The sequence below is a fragment of the Callospermophilus lateralis genome, chromosome 9 (assembly GCF_048772815.1).
Source record: "Callospermophilus lateralis isolate mCalLat2 chromosome 9, mCalLat2.hap1, whole genome shotgun sequence".
NCBI lineage: Eukaryota > Metazoa > Chordata > Mammalia > Rodentia > Sciuridae > Callospermophilus > Callospermophilus lateralis.
This window is the reverse complement of record NC_135313.1, coordinates 53,356,079-53,370,483: the sequence shown is the minus strand read 5'-3', so window position 1 is coordinate 53,370,483 and position 14,405 is coordinate 53,356,079. Positions and strand designations below refer to the sequence as shown.

Sequence of the window (14,405 nt, the reverse complement as noted above, 5' to 3'; positions counted from 1 at the left end):
ATCTCCAAGCCACTTTATCTCTTCATACTTTTTCCTTTCTTGTAATCAGCTAGAGCACATTGGTCCAAACTTGATCCATAGGCCATTTCCATTCTGTGAGACAATTTTCATTTGATCTTCAAAACCAAGAAAAACAAGGGCAGTGTAGAGAGTACTTATTAGGGCTTGACTGAATTCTTAAGATGACATCAGATTAATTTAATTTTTTTCCTTTATGAAATTATAAAAAAATAGATATGATATCATTTTTATGTTCTTACTTAGAAAAATGAAAATTTGGCAATCTATTAGTCTCCTGACCAAAATTTTTTTTTCACCCCACCTGTGTGTGAACTCAAAGTCTGTAGCATTTTTATCAGCCCTTTGGGAGATCCACCTCCCAAACTCAATCTTTATGTGAATATATGATTGAAGAGGGATTTTATATTCATTATCACATCCAGCTGACTTACCAAAGGTTTTCCTTGAATGTATTCACCAAGGAAACACTCAGACTTTAGTTTCAGTACAATAACTTCAGGTTGGGGAAAGAAGCTGGACTTCACCCACAACAGTGATTCTGAAAATTTCAGCCTCTACTCTGGAAAACTTAGGAACAGAGAAGTTCACTCCCTTTACCAAGGTTTCATGACCAGTAAGTGGAGCTGGGACTCACTCTGGCAGTCTGATCCCAGAGTGTGTTCTTGGACATGTAGTTGCTCTGCCATCTCAGTCGTGTCTCCCCTGAGAGTGGGCCCACGTACCTTACATCCCTGTTTCTGTCAGTGCTTTTGTCATACCCCCACTGAAACCTCGGGGTCATCTTTGATCCTCCTCCCTGTTCATCCAGCCATGACCAAGTCCTGTCTGTTGTTTCTTTGAAAACCTCCTCCTCATGTTCCCCTTCTGTCTTCCCCTGAATTCCACTCCTGTCTTTCTGACTGAGGCCCACCATTCTTGTCTCTGAGTGATCACCAGCCTCCTCACTGGTTCTCTGCCTCAGTTTCTGGCTCTGCTGCTTCCTCCCTCTCAGAGGATCATGGGAAATTAGCATTCTTGAACCTGACTGCAGGTCCTGGATCAGAACTCAGCAGACATTATCCTTTGCATTCAGCTACCAGGCACAGATGTTGCTATTATCGGCACTTTGTGGATGAGGAACCTTAAATGTATGAAGGTTAAGGAATTTGCCCAAGAAGATGCAGGTGCCGTGGTAGAGGGTTTGGGACTCCAGCCAACCCACATTCGACTAATCCCAAAGCCAATTCTTTGTCCACTACATAATGCTCCCTGAGAACTATTGGTTTTTAAAATAGCTTTTATGCAAAAACTCTTTAGTGGTTTTCCATTGGCTCTGGGCCTTTAGTCCAAACTGCTTAGCCCAGCATTTAGCAACCCATGCCCTCAGCTTTCTGACCCTTCATACCCTTTCAGCCTTGCCTGCTGTAGTCTCAACCAGACTTTGCTATTTTGTGGATATACTTGGGTATTTCCACCTGCATGCCTTTATACAGATTGTTCTCCCCAACCTTCAGTGCGTTGTCTGTCCTTCCCAAGCTTCCTGTTTTGCTAAAACCTTTCCCTCAATCTTCCAGACCCAGAAAAATGTCTGCTGTATTTTTTTTTCCTTAGTTGTAGATGGACACAATACCTTTATTTTATCTATCTATCTATCTGTTTATTTATTTATTTATATGTGGTACTGAGGATTGAGCCCAGTGCCTCACACATGCCAGACAAGCACTCTATCACTGAGCCACAGCCCCAGTCCATCTGCTCTGTTTTTGGTGTGTTCTGCTGACCTAAAGTCACAGTCTCTCTTTTTTAATCTCCTATTACACTTAAAAAACAAAAATGTATATTGATCATTTGTCACAGAGAGTGTCTAAATTGAGGTTGGTTGCATTTCAAAAGTAAGAACATTTCTTCCATATTTCATTGATTGCATTCTAAAAATGTAATGTCTATTGAATGCATTATTTATCTGACTTATAGTTCTAATACTTAAAGCAGCTGACTATTTATAGATCTGGAAACCAGTCCAGACCTTAAATATATAAGCATATTTAAATATGGAACATATTTTTTTCCATAGGGATAAATGTTAGTTGGTATAACATCTCTGATAGATTTTAAAGAAATCATTCATTACAAGAGTATTAGTGAGCTACATTTTATTCTGTTTTTCTAAACTTGACTGTGACTCCACACAAATTCCAGACAACTATCTTGTAACATTTTGGAGGAACAGGTAGGCAGGCCCCTAAGAATAAAACCACAGTACTATTAAGTTCCCTTGAGTCTGTTTCCCATGTGACAAAAGCCATCAGAAAAGGAAAGTGTCTTTATATATGTACTTAGGGCAATGATGCCCATTCTCATTCCGCCATCTTTTCTACCTCCATCCCAGCTCCCTTATCCTCTCTCCTCTTTGCTGTGTCTAAAGTTCCTCCGTTTCTCCCATGCTCCCCACTCACCCCCATTATGAATCAGCATCCACATATCAGAGAAAACTTCGACCTTTGGTTTTTTGAGATTGGCTAACTTCACTTAGTGTGATATTCTCCAGCTCCATTCATTTACTTGCAAATGCCATGATTTTATTCTCTTTTAAGGTGGAGTAATGTTCCATTGTGTATATATACCACAGTTTCTTTATTCATTCATCTATTGAAGAGCATCTACGTTGGTTCCACAATTTAGCTATTCTGAATTGTGCTGCTATAAACATTGATGTGGTTGTGTCCCTGTAGTATGCTGTTTTTAAGTCCTTTGGGTATAAACCCAGCAGTGGGATAACTTGGTCAAATGGTGGTTCCATTCCATATTTTCCAAGGAATCTCCATATTGCTTTCCATCGTTACCCTAAGTATATGTATGAAGGCATGAATGGTGTGACTCTACTTTGTGTAAAACCAGAGACAATTTTTTGAAAAATTTTGCTCTATATGTATACTATGAATTGAAATGCATTCTGCTGTCATGTATAACAAATTAGAATAAATAAATAAATTTTAAAAAAGAAAAGGAAAGTTATCACACACAATTTGAGATTTTAATGGGTTCTACACTAAGAGCCATTAATTGGTAAGAACAGGCTTTGAAATCTTCTAATAATCAATGGTTTTATTTTCTAAATCAGAGAAGATGTGTTTAATTCACTTTCAGGTATCACTACCTTGTATACACAGATCTACCTGATCATATTTATCATATTATGGATTGACTCCCCTTAATTACCAATACCACCATTCATGGCCCAATTCTAACATATTTTTATTGCTGATTTTTTTTTTTAGATCTTGCACACTGCCAGTCTAACCTTGTGGAACTTAGCAAACTCCTGCAAAACTTGGAAATACTTCAGAGAACTCAGTCAGCACCAAACTTTACTGACATGCAGGTAAACCTATTACTGCTGCCAGCAAAAACAGTTAACTCTTTAATCTTTCCTGAATCATTCTGTGAATATACAAGTCACATTTAAGGGGAAATAACTACAACTAATTTATATTCTAGAGTTATTCTTAATATTTTTTAAACTTGGTGTCATTGTGTTAAGATAACTTAAAATGTTTTTACATTTAAATACAGTGCAAACTGCTGTAGAAATATATCTCCGGATCATTCTTCCCATGTGTCTGTTGCAATGGCTTTGAATATATATATTTAGACACTTTCAGAATGAAGACTCTTTTCACAGAAAAAAAAATGTTGAAGATATCTAATCTTGTTTTCATTCTGCATATCAGAAAAAAATACATTTTACAATTAAGTTCTTTTCTCTGCTTTTAATGAGTACCTATCTCTCCTGGTTTGCTTCAAGGCTCTAACAATTATTCCTTACTAACTGACTGTTCTGTCTGCATGTGTATCATCTGTGTAAACTTAATAATCCGTTGTTGCCTTTAACTCTCTGTGCAATGTAGGCTAACTGTGTAGATATTTCAAAGAAAGACAAGCGGGTCACAAGACGCTGGAGAACAAAAAGTGTCAGCAAAGATACAAAAATACAACTGCAGGTACAGATTTTACTTTTCCTTCCTTCATGTTTTCATATACTTTAAAAGTATTCACCTTTATATATATCCGCTCACAGATGTTGGATTGAGAGAGCAGCTTAACTACTTGAAAGCCAGTGCTTCTGAAGCAGAAGTTTTTTTTAGATCTAAAATAGTGGGAAATCTATTTATTTTACTTGCTTGGTCATAAGTGAAAATAATTAGAAAGAAAGATAAAATTATATGATTGCAAAGTAGCATTTTCATTCTCAAGCATAGCTTTTGAACCATTAAAACTTTTTAAACAAAAAGTCACCTTAAAAATCTCAACTAAGCTGGGAGTAGTGGCACATGCATGTAATCCCAGTGGCTCAGGAGGCTGAAACAGAAGGATCATGAGTTTAAAGCTAGCCTCAGCAATTTAGTGAGGCACTAAGCAACTCTAAGTGAGATCCCATCTCTAAATAAAATACAAAACAGGGCTGGGGATGTGGCTCAGTGGTTGAGTGCCTCTGAGTTCAATCCTGGCACCCCCACCCGCCAAAAAAAAAAAAAAAAAAATCTGGACTAAAAGTCTGGTAGATTATAATAAACATCCATTTATATATGCTAGGTCTTAAAAGAACCATTTATGTATCAACTTTGTCCAAATTTTTTTCTATTGACAAAAAGAGTAGAGGGTGCACTAGAATAAAAATTAACAAGCCTCGGCTTTCATCTAATCGCTGTGATTTTCTGGCTGTATAAATTTTGTGCATGTCTATTAAATTTTCTGGGCTTCCATTTGCTCCTGGGTAAAGTGATGGACTTAATTTAATGATCTCTGAATTCCCTTTTAACTCTAAATTCTGTGAATCTGCAAAATAGATATTATTGGGCCTTCAATAATCACTATAAAAATCTGAACTAAAGTCTTAATGGCTCATAATAAATTGAACTGAAGTTGATTTTAAATAAAATTTTTACTTGAAATAAGTAGTTCTAAATTTTTAAAGTAAGATCCTTTTATGTCATAGTGTTGAAGTGATACAAATACAGTAAATTCTTAAAACCTTGTATCTAAATCACATTATTTTCAGATCACCAAACTAGACTATCTACTATTCTAACCTTAGCTGTGTATTCTAAATGATTCTTAACCTGCACAGTCAAAATTAGACTTATGATTTAGCTTTGTTTTTATTATACTATAAATCAATTTGAATTCTAATAGAAGGTAAATGCTTTTCAGAAATCTTCACTGTCTTCTAAATAATTAACAGAATGATTCTTCTCTAATTCTAACAGCTTTAGTAACATTCTTTGTATTGTAATTCTGAATGTGTAAATAACAAACTGTTGCTTTGCTTTCTAATCTGATATATTTAAAAAGAAATTTTCATAAGCATTAAAGATCCATTTTTATTTAGAGTTCTATAGTTTGTAAATATAATTAGTGTTTCTTTATTCGGTATTTTGTTTGTGTTTTCCCTTCTATTCATAAAATTAGTACTATAGGGACAGATGTGTCAAACAATTTGACAAAGAGATTCATCTAGAATTGCCTTTGGCACTTTTTTTATATGTTTTGAGCTTGTGAGACTCTCATTTGTTTGTTTGTTTGGTGTGTGTGTGTGTGTGTGTGTGTGTGTGTGTGTCTGTGTGTGTGTCTGTGTGTGTGTGTGCATGTTTTCAAGTTGAGTGTCCATGGTTCTCATAGCCAAGAAAAAGAACTATTTTTATAAATGAAAGAACCTTTAAATACAATAATGGAAGAAAGCTAGCATAATAAGAACATATTCATTTGTGAATAGACATTATTTGCCTGGTTTTTACAGGCAAATTAAATTCTAATTAAGTTAGAGACCCATTCACAGCTGATTTCTTGAATGGTTCATTCTCAGCATCCCTGAGCTCAGTGCCCGTGGCTGGTAGCTGGTGGCTGCTGCAACTAGGAAGCCCATACAGCCCTGTGACAATCCAGCTTTACTGGACGAAACAGAATGCAGCTGTGAATACTTCTGCTGGTCACAGGCAATGTTTAAACTATACCAAGAGGTTACAAGGATTTTTTTGGAGTCATCAGAAGAAATTGTTCAAAAAGCAGGAAAATATTTTCTGTTTATGTTCCTGCCATATCTTTGAACAGTTTGCTTCTTTTTAAACTTTTACTTATGCTGTCTTGTTTATTTTTCATGTGCCAGATAGAAACAACCTGGCCTTTATCATTTTTGTTTAGATATTTTTGAGGGAAATTGATGTAATCTTATCCCCACATTCAAAGACAAACTTTGTCTTTTCAAAAGGGAAAGATGGTTCTACTTTAAGTAGAAATAAATAGACTTCAGGTGGCAGTAAGTCACTAATCACTCTCAAAGTCCTCTACTTGTGCTTTAACAGAAGTTTTCATAGACTGAAATGCTGAAGAATTGTGTACCATCCTGGACCTTTTCAGCTTGTCCAACCCAATGGGTCTTCCAGGAGCCCTCAGGACACTCATTTTCTGTGACTGGAAGTTATCAAAGTTCCCCAACATGCACACCTGCTGGGGACCCAGCCATGACTATGGCTATTACTCAGCAGTATTTCTGCCCACAGAAAGACTTGGCATTTATTTTCACTCTAGTGGATTGAACATACCTATCACTTTTCCACATCCTAATACCCAGTTTCCGCCCCCCTCCTATTTTAAATGCTTTTTGACTGTGGGAATTCCATCTAATGATGCCAAGTATCTGTTATGAGCTTATCATCATCTCATTTCCCCCTGAAGATCCTCCTTGTGGCCAACTTGAGTGGCTCTCAGGTTGTGACAGCCCATTTTACATCCCCTCTGTTGTTTGCATCCAGCCATCAGCTGTTGTGAAGGAACCCAGACTACCAAGGGGTGACAGTGCTGGTGGTTGTTCCTGCTGTTATTTTTATTGGTGTGGTGTCACTGAATTTTAAAATATAAAATAGATTCTATAAAAAATTGAAAATGAAGAATGTGTTATACTATGTGTGTGATTGCTTATTTTTGTATGGGTGAGACCATGCTTCTGACTCAAATCTTTTTGGCCATATTTCTTCTAGATACCATGCTATAATTTAATCACAGAAAATCCATTGTGTAACTCGTGAAGTCAACACTTGTCCTAGAATATTCTGTGTTTGTGTGTGGTGGGGAGGGGTTACCTTTTTTAAAAAAATGGACTTCCTGGTTCCCAAATTTCAAATCTTTTAGTTCTAATGAAAATCTGAATACCATTATGCAGAAAGTTTGGCTATGTTTGTTTTTTGTTTTGTTTTGTTTTGTTTTGGTTAGGTTTGGGGTTTGTTTGTTTGTTTGTTTGTTTTGGTGATGCTAGGGATTGAACCCAGGGCCTTGTGAGGCAAACACTACCAACTGAGCTATATCCCCAGCCCGTAGTTATGTTTTAAATGAAGTAGAGGAAGACAAAAGGGAATGACTTTAAAAATGTGACATAGAAGAAAGAGCTGCTAGGTTTCCTGTATTGTCAATAGCATGAATGTTGGAGATGATGAACAATAGTAGGAAGTACATAGTGGCAGATCTGTCATTAACATGGAGCTATCTTAGATCTCATACATCCTCAAATTACATCTCTGGTAAAAACAAGTTCTTCCTTTTAGTACATTAAAAAGGTAACGTGTATAGAAAGATTTTCATGAAAAACAATATGTATGTATTTGTGTGACTTACATATATGTGAACAGAAAATTTGTGAAGATGGAAGAGAAATATGAATATAATTTGGAAAATTACATACCTTAATCTCATCCACCAAAAGGAGGGGGAAAAAATGAAAGAATTCTTCTACTGGTTCATGTGTAGGTGTACATCACTAAATGAAACTAATTCTTCAGGTTTTTCAAAGCTGATTTTTATGGGGATTGAGAAACTTGAGATTTTTTTTTTTCTTAACGTTTGGAAAATTGTTCAACTTGAAGATCTCAACACTTTTCCTAAAGTTGAGTCCCAGTGAGCAAGCTTTATGGTAGGGGATTAAGTGGAGACTGATGAATCCTGGGTCCCCTTCCTTATTTATTTATTTTTTTCTCTCCATAAGAAAAAAAAAAAAATCTTCCTGGGTCACAGGAAGCCCTCATTACAACCTGTTCACATTAGCCTTTACACATTATTTAATGAGTTTTTCCTGAACTTCTTTTTCTTTGCTCCTATTAATTGAATGCCTTTTGACTTTGTGTAACATTATATCACATAACTAAAACAAAACACATTTAAAAATCACAGGCTATGCATCAATGCATAACCCACCATCTCCTTTTGAGGTAGGGGTGATCTTCAGCAAATAAACTTAACAGAGTTTGGGTGACCTACAATGAGAATAATGAACATTTCTCATGGCATTGAATGCCCTTTTGAGCTCTTTTCTATGCTAAGATTTTTGTTTTGTTTTGTTTTTAAAGAAAAGTCAACTTTGGTTAAAATTCTCCGTCTCCCTTGTCTGATTATCTTTCATCCTCCTATACCCCATCCTCTCCCCTCCCCAACCCTCCATCCTGTGTTTTTACCCCCTTCTCTTCTCCCATTCACTGTCAGGAAGGGCCACCCGCGAAGGGCCAGTTCAGCACAACTCGGCGCCGGCAGAGGCTAGCAGCAGCAGTGGCTACAACAGTGAGTGGATTTCAATCTCAAGTGGAAGTTTAATAAGAATGAGAACCTGTATGAGGGTAAACTCCCTGTTCAGAGAGTGCCACCCGTGTGCGATGGCATCAACCGTAGCCCACTCATATTGCCATAGCTTTCGCATGTTGTTTGGCTGTCTTTGCATGGCAGCAGTCAGACACGGGTGTTCATTTTTGCAAGGAGAAATATTACATAATCCAGTTCTTTTTCTTCTGCTGTCAGTGTAAGAAATAATTTGAACTCAAGTTTGCCAAACTGATTATAGTGCCCTATGGTGGGAGAATTTATTTAATGATATCATTTTTGGTTTTGTTTCATTTTCTTTTGCCATACTGATATTGGAACCTTTGTTAACTGATTTCTGTTTTTCTAAGACAAGTCATGTTACTACAGACATAAACTGTGCTTTTTTTTGTAGCAATGTGACTATTTGAAAAGGATGTGAGAAAGAAATGAGAGGGTAAGAAAAGGTACATTTCGATGTCATCTCTAAATGGCTACCCAAATTACACTTAGCAAGGGGAAATTGTTTTCTGGAAAGAATACTGACATGAAAATAAGAAAATGTAGTGTAGAAGTGAAAAAAAAAAACAGAGTTAGATGGTTTAATCCATAGCCAAGGTTGGTTTTTCATTTTGTTTTTGTTTTTCCTAAAAGAAAATAGAATAGATATAAGGGTAGTAGAGGAAATATTGAAGTAGTTAAGGCAGAGAATATTGAATATCCATACAGAATTTAAAATAGAATATTTAAATTTAAAATAGAATATTCTATTTAAAATAGAAGAACCCTTTGCTGAGTCAGATGCCATAATACACTCCTGTAGTCTCAACTACTATGGAGATCACTTGAGCCCAGGAGTTGGAGGCCAGCCTGGGCAACACAGTAAGACTCTATCTCAAAACAGAATGAAACAAAACAAAAAGGACTTTTTGCTGAATGAAAGTGAATCATAAATTTGCTGAATTATGAGATGCTGGCAACTTTTAAAAATACAATATATTGAGCTAAGCATAATCATGGATATTAGTTTTTGTTTTGTTTTTTTTTTTTTTTGGCTACAGCTTATTTCCTGAATTAAGAATAGTCTTGCTCTTGTTAAGGGTGAGATATATTTTAAGACCAGAGTTGCTGAAAACTATGAAAAGATTTTGGTTGCACTGTAGGTGAGTGGCTAACTGGTGTGAGGATTATTGGCTTTCTACTTTATGATTGGTAGTTGACTCTGGCTTTCCATCTATGTGTTGGGCTGCATTGTTTGAGGAACAGAATTGTTTTTGATTATTAAAACAACCCATGACTTGGATTTTATTAGGGAATTAAATTCACAGTCTTGAGAACATTGGAACAAATGAATTATTGAAGTTGCTTTCACATTCAATGAATATGCTATGCATGTATTCAAATTCTGACAATAGATACATATATAATCAATTAAATTACTCAAATGTAATTTTTTATTTACAAAATTAAGAAATCCAAATGATTATTAGAGAGAGAACATTATAGTATGGGGAGGGAAAAATGAGTCATTTTATGAAAATATTGTTTTCTCAAATAACATCCTTCTGGGGTGACACATGTGGAAGTGATTGTGTCTTTCCTGTGTTCATTTATTAAATTGCGGATACATTCAGTGAATGATAATAAAACTAGGATTACCACTTATTCTATTGGGATAGAATAAGTTTTTATGTTTTAATTGAATGTAGAAGAGAAAAATCTTTTAAAAGAAGAAAGCTTTAACATCCACATTGGTCACAGAAATCATAAAAATGATCTAGGTGTGTCCAATGATAAAAGCTACTGGCAACATTTAATAACATTTTCAGGAATAACTAGGGGGAATGTCTGTGTTAAATGCTCTAGAAACTGTGGCTTGGATGCCATAGTAAAAAAGAGCAACACTAAGCAGGACCCTCAGCTGGCTTCCTTAGCCCTTCTCCCTGGTCCCAGAGAGCTGCACTGATAACTCAGCACCCCTATTTCTTTTAGTGCTGAGGTCTGCCTGTTCCTTTCTCTTCCCAGCACTGAAGTTATCCCACACATTTTGAGCCATTCCTATCCTGTTAGATGTCTTTCACCCAGAACCCTCTGGATTATTCCTACTCACTTAACTTTCCTCACCCACTCAAGGTGTCTGGGGCAACTGAGACTGTGCCAAAGCAAAGGGTGTCCAAGCAGATGTTTCCAGAATTTATTCTTGTTGACCCTTAGTGCTAGTACTCAGAATGTCAGCTCACAACATCAGCCAGACCCCACAGAACAGGTTGGAAGCAGAGATACACTTGCTTCTTCCTGTGGAAGGACACTGAGGGTCTCCAAGCAGTCCCCCAAAGGATCCCAGTACCCATAATGCCAGAATAACAAAAACAAGGGACTTTTCACATTACCTCAATAAATCCTATAAACTTAGCATCTGCTTAGTATCTATCTTAGACCTTTGCAAACCTGGCAAGTGCTCTTTCATGTTGACTTGCTAAACTTCACTCTCATTTCCTTTCTCTTTTGACTTCTTCATAGACAGTTTTTATGAGCAACTCCTAGTAGCCCCATTCCAAAAGTTATTTGTGCCAAAATATTCCAGAATTTTAGGACTTAAAGGAAGCTTTGGATTTCCTTCCAGAGCAGAATAGAAAGGCCCAAATACAACATTGAGGATTCTCAAGCATAACAATGGAGAGCTGTTGGTAACTCCCATTGTAGCCATCACTGATAGAGAAATAAGCTAGCATTTAAGTATTTGAATCCCTAAATACTCAAATTGATAAGTAAAAAAACCTGAATAAATAAAAAAGTTCATCCCCAGAGTGAAGAGATATTCAGTTAGATAATACAACGCAACTTGTATTCTCATTTCATTTCATGAATTCCTCAATTAAAATAACCCATTCAACACACTTTTTTAACAAAAAAGTATCAATACATTAAACATTTTCAGTAAGAAGTATATAGAAATCAGTTTTCAATTTCCCAGGGAACCATCTGATTGCAGTTTGAATGGAGCATTCTGCGTTCCTTTCCCTGTGGGTAATATACAAAACCACTTTCATTGTTTTAATAGCCTATTTAAATTTCCATTATGTTCAAAATATAAATTTGTAACTATGTATATGTTCTCAGTATCTGACTCCAACATTTGAAAGGCCATTATCTCAGGGACAAGTGCGGGTCCTTACTTTTCACTGTGTAATGGCCCCCATGCATACTCTCCCCCAGCTTTCATGACCTTCTCCCCACCCACTCAGAAGGGACTCCTAAGCCAGGTGGGTCCTTGGAGTATGGAGGGCTTCTGAGTGCATATGAACCCTCTTCTGTGATATTCAGCACATTCGCCCACCCCTCCCATTACCCAACACCCACATTCTTTTTTCTTAGTGTTCTTCTAGTTCCTTGGATGAGGAAGCTGAATCCTTAAGTGTGAAAACTTCTTGGTCCACCCATGTCTTCAACTCACTGTCTCTTTCCTTGAGCTTCTAATCTCCACTAACCTTTTCATGGATTCTCTGTTACTCTATAGAGATTTGAGCAGATTACTCTTTCTAGATCAGCATCACCACAGTTAGATTTCCTTTGTCTATCTCCAGACTTTCTTCCACGTAAATCCCATTCCTTTGTAGCTATCCCTAAAGGACCTCAGTATTCTTCTAAAAGTAACTGAGGCAGGATTTCAGCAAATTATTGAACCCCGTTGTACTATTTTCTCAAATGGCTTCTTTGCCACTTCTTTCTTTCAATCCGGAACAGACAGAAGTTTTGTGCATGATAAGTTGAACAAGCAGTTGATATCTCCCAGCTCAGGGTAGTCAAGGTTCTCATGGAGGATGAGGTAGAGTGACTTTGATAACTCCAGGTACCAAATGCTTTGGATCATGTATGTTAACATGCTTACCTTAGGTGAATTCAGAGGGAAAACTTCATGTTTGCTTCCTTCCCTGGTAAACCTTGGGTATCTTTTGAGGTAAATAACTCCCTGCCAAGGCAGAGTTACATCAGAGAGGTTCTCTGTCTGGCTTTAACGGCCCTTGGGTTTCACCTCAGGCCAGAATTTTTGGTGCTTTACACCTCCTCCATCTGTCCTCTATCTCTCAGAGACACGGTGCCCTCTTTCCCTGCCCTATCTAGCTCACCAAATCTGTTAAGTTTAAAGCAAAAAAAAAAAAAAAAATTAAAAAAGAAATGTTTCTGACATAATACACACATCAGAGAAAGTAATTGTTCTTTCCTCCCCTGGCATATTTCCTGTTAGGGAATAGGAAACATTCCTTCAATTCTATAAAATTCAGCTTGTGGTGGAGTCTAGAGTATAGTTCCTGAGGACAACTGAATGAACTTCTATGCAGTAGATTTAGCTATAAATGACTGCAAGAGGAATTGGTGTTTTTAAGAATGTTTGGCCAACAGCATTTGTGATGCTCAGGGAGAGTCTTCTTGAAGGGGAGGGGAGGAAAGGTGCTTTGCCTCCACCTGTCACAAGCTCAGTCCAGAGCCAGCCTGGGCAGGTAAGCATTCTAACCTTTTAGGAAAATCTATAGTAATATGACTTTTTCTACTTAATGCTTTTTAAGATTGGTCTGTTCAAAAGCCATGTTCATATAGCTATAACATAATTATATATAACATACAAAGGTAAACTACAGTGATTGATGTACATTCTGTTTACTAATATATATTTTAATAAATCCATCTCAAAAATAATAGTGAGTCTCTTTAAGCCATTATTGTATTTTCTACAAAACTTTATTTGCATGTTGTCTAAGGTTAGGCTATGGAGCAAATGAATCTTTTTCTATACATATCTCTCAAATTTTTATATATCAGTAAGATCCTACTCCCAGCTCAGAGAGGAATGAGCAACACTTGTAGTCAATTCAGTTTTCTGACAGTTATTTTTCAGGTACCTGTGTGGGTTCAGAGTTGAAGCTTAGATGAGGCTATGCCTCTTCTTGCTGTCATTCTGTTGTCATCTCTCTCTGTAACAGTGAAACCAGTGAGTCCATGGCAGTTCTAAATCAACTCTAGGAAACAAGACTCCACGTCCCAGCCCAACTACCTGTAAAATAAATGAGTACTGAGTCTCTGAGTGTGTCACTAGAGAGGAATCTATTATTTTAAAGACTAAGGGAGATCTTCTCTATGTAGGAGCAGGTGGAACAGTGCACTATTGCTCTTTAATAATTTGTATCTTCCCCTTTCAGGTTCCTTTCAGTGCCACCATGTCACCAGTTCGCTTGCATTCCTCCAACCCCAACCTTTGCGCAGATATTGAATTTCAGACTCCCCCCAGCCACCTCACTGACCCTCTGGAAAGTTCAACAGATTATACAAAGCTGCAAGAAGAATTTTGTCTAATTGCACAGAAAGGTAACGACAAATGTAATGTGCCCTTTAAAGAGAAATATACATTGTGTTTTTAGTCACTAACACTTAATTGTGAATTAATCATTTATTTCCCCTGGGGCTGCTGATAGTAAGTTATAAAATATTATTGAAAATACAAGTTAAATGGAGCATCTCTGTGCCTCTTAACACTCAAAATCATGGTGGCCCAGGGAAAGAAAGAGGGAGGGGTGTACCCTGAGAATGTCTCTGAAAATCCTGAGCTTGAAGAAATCAAACCATCAGCAAAGATACTCTGGGGTATTTAACAAGAACCTTGGCTTCCAAGATTAGTCTTACTATTCAAGTTTCAGATATCAGGTATTTGAGAGATCATCAGATAACATAGATGTTTCTTCCATGCCATAATCCTAAAATTGGCTTAATCTTTTTTTCTGTTTGTCAGTTGAGAT

General features: G+C 36.8%; 1 protein-coding gene across 11 annotated transcripts in view; it reads left to right on the top strand.

Moving 5' to 3' along the window:
* Osbpl6 (oxysterol binding protein like 6) overlaps positions 1-14,405 on the top strand; it is a 187,688-nt gene that overhangs the window by 142,369 nt on the left and 30,914 nt on the right. For 5 of the 11 annotated variants that reach the window (XM_076866734.2, XM_076866730.2, XM_076866733.2 and 2 more), the window contains exons 10-12: positions 3,279-3,382; positions 8,527-8,601; positions 13,812-13,977. In XM_076866734.2, the coding sequence (XP_076722849.1) occupies positions 3,279-3,382; positions 8,527-8,601; positions 13,812-13,977 (345 nt within the window). Of the gene's footprint in view, positions 1-3,278; positions 3,383-3,908; positions 4,002-5,863; positions 5,923-8,526; positions 8,602-13,811; positions 13,978-14,405 lie in introns of those variants that run through there. The other 6 variants (XM_076866735.2, XM_076866732.2, XM_076866731.2 and 3 more) reach the window with 3 other exon arrangements.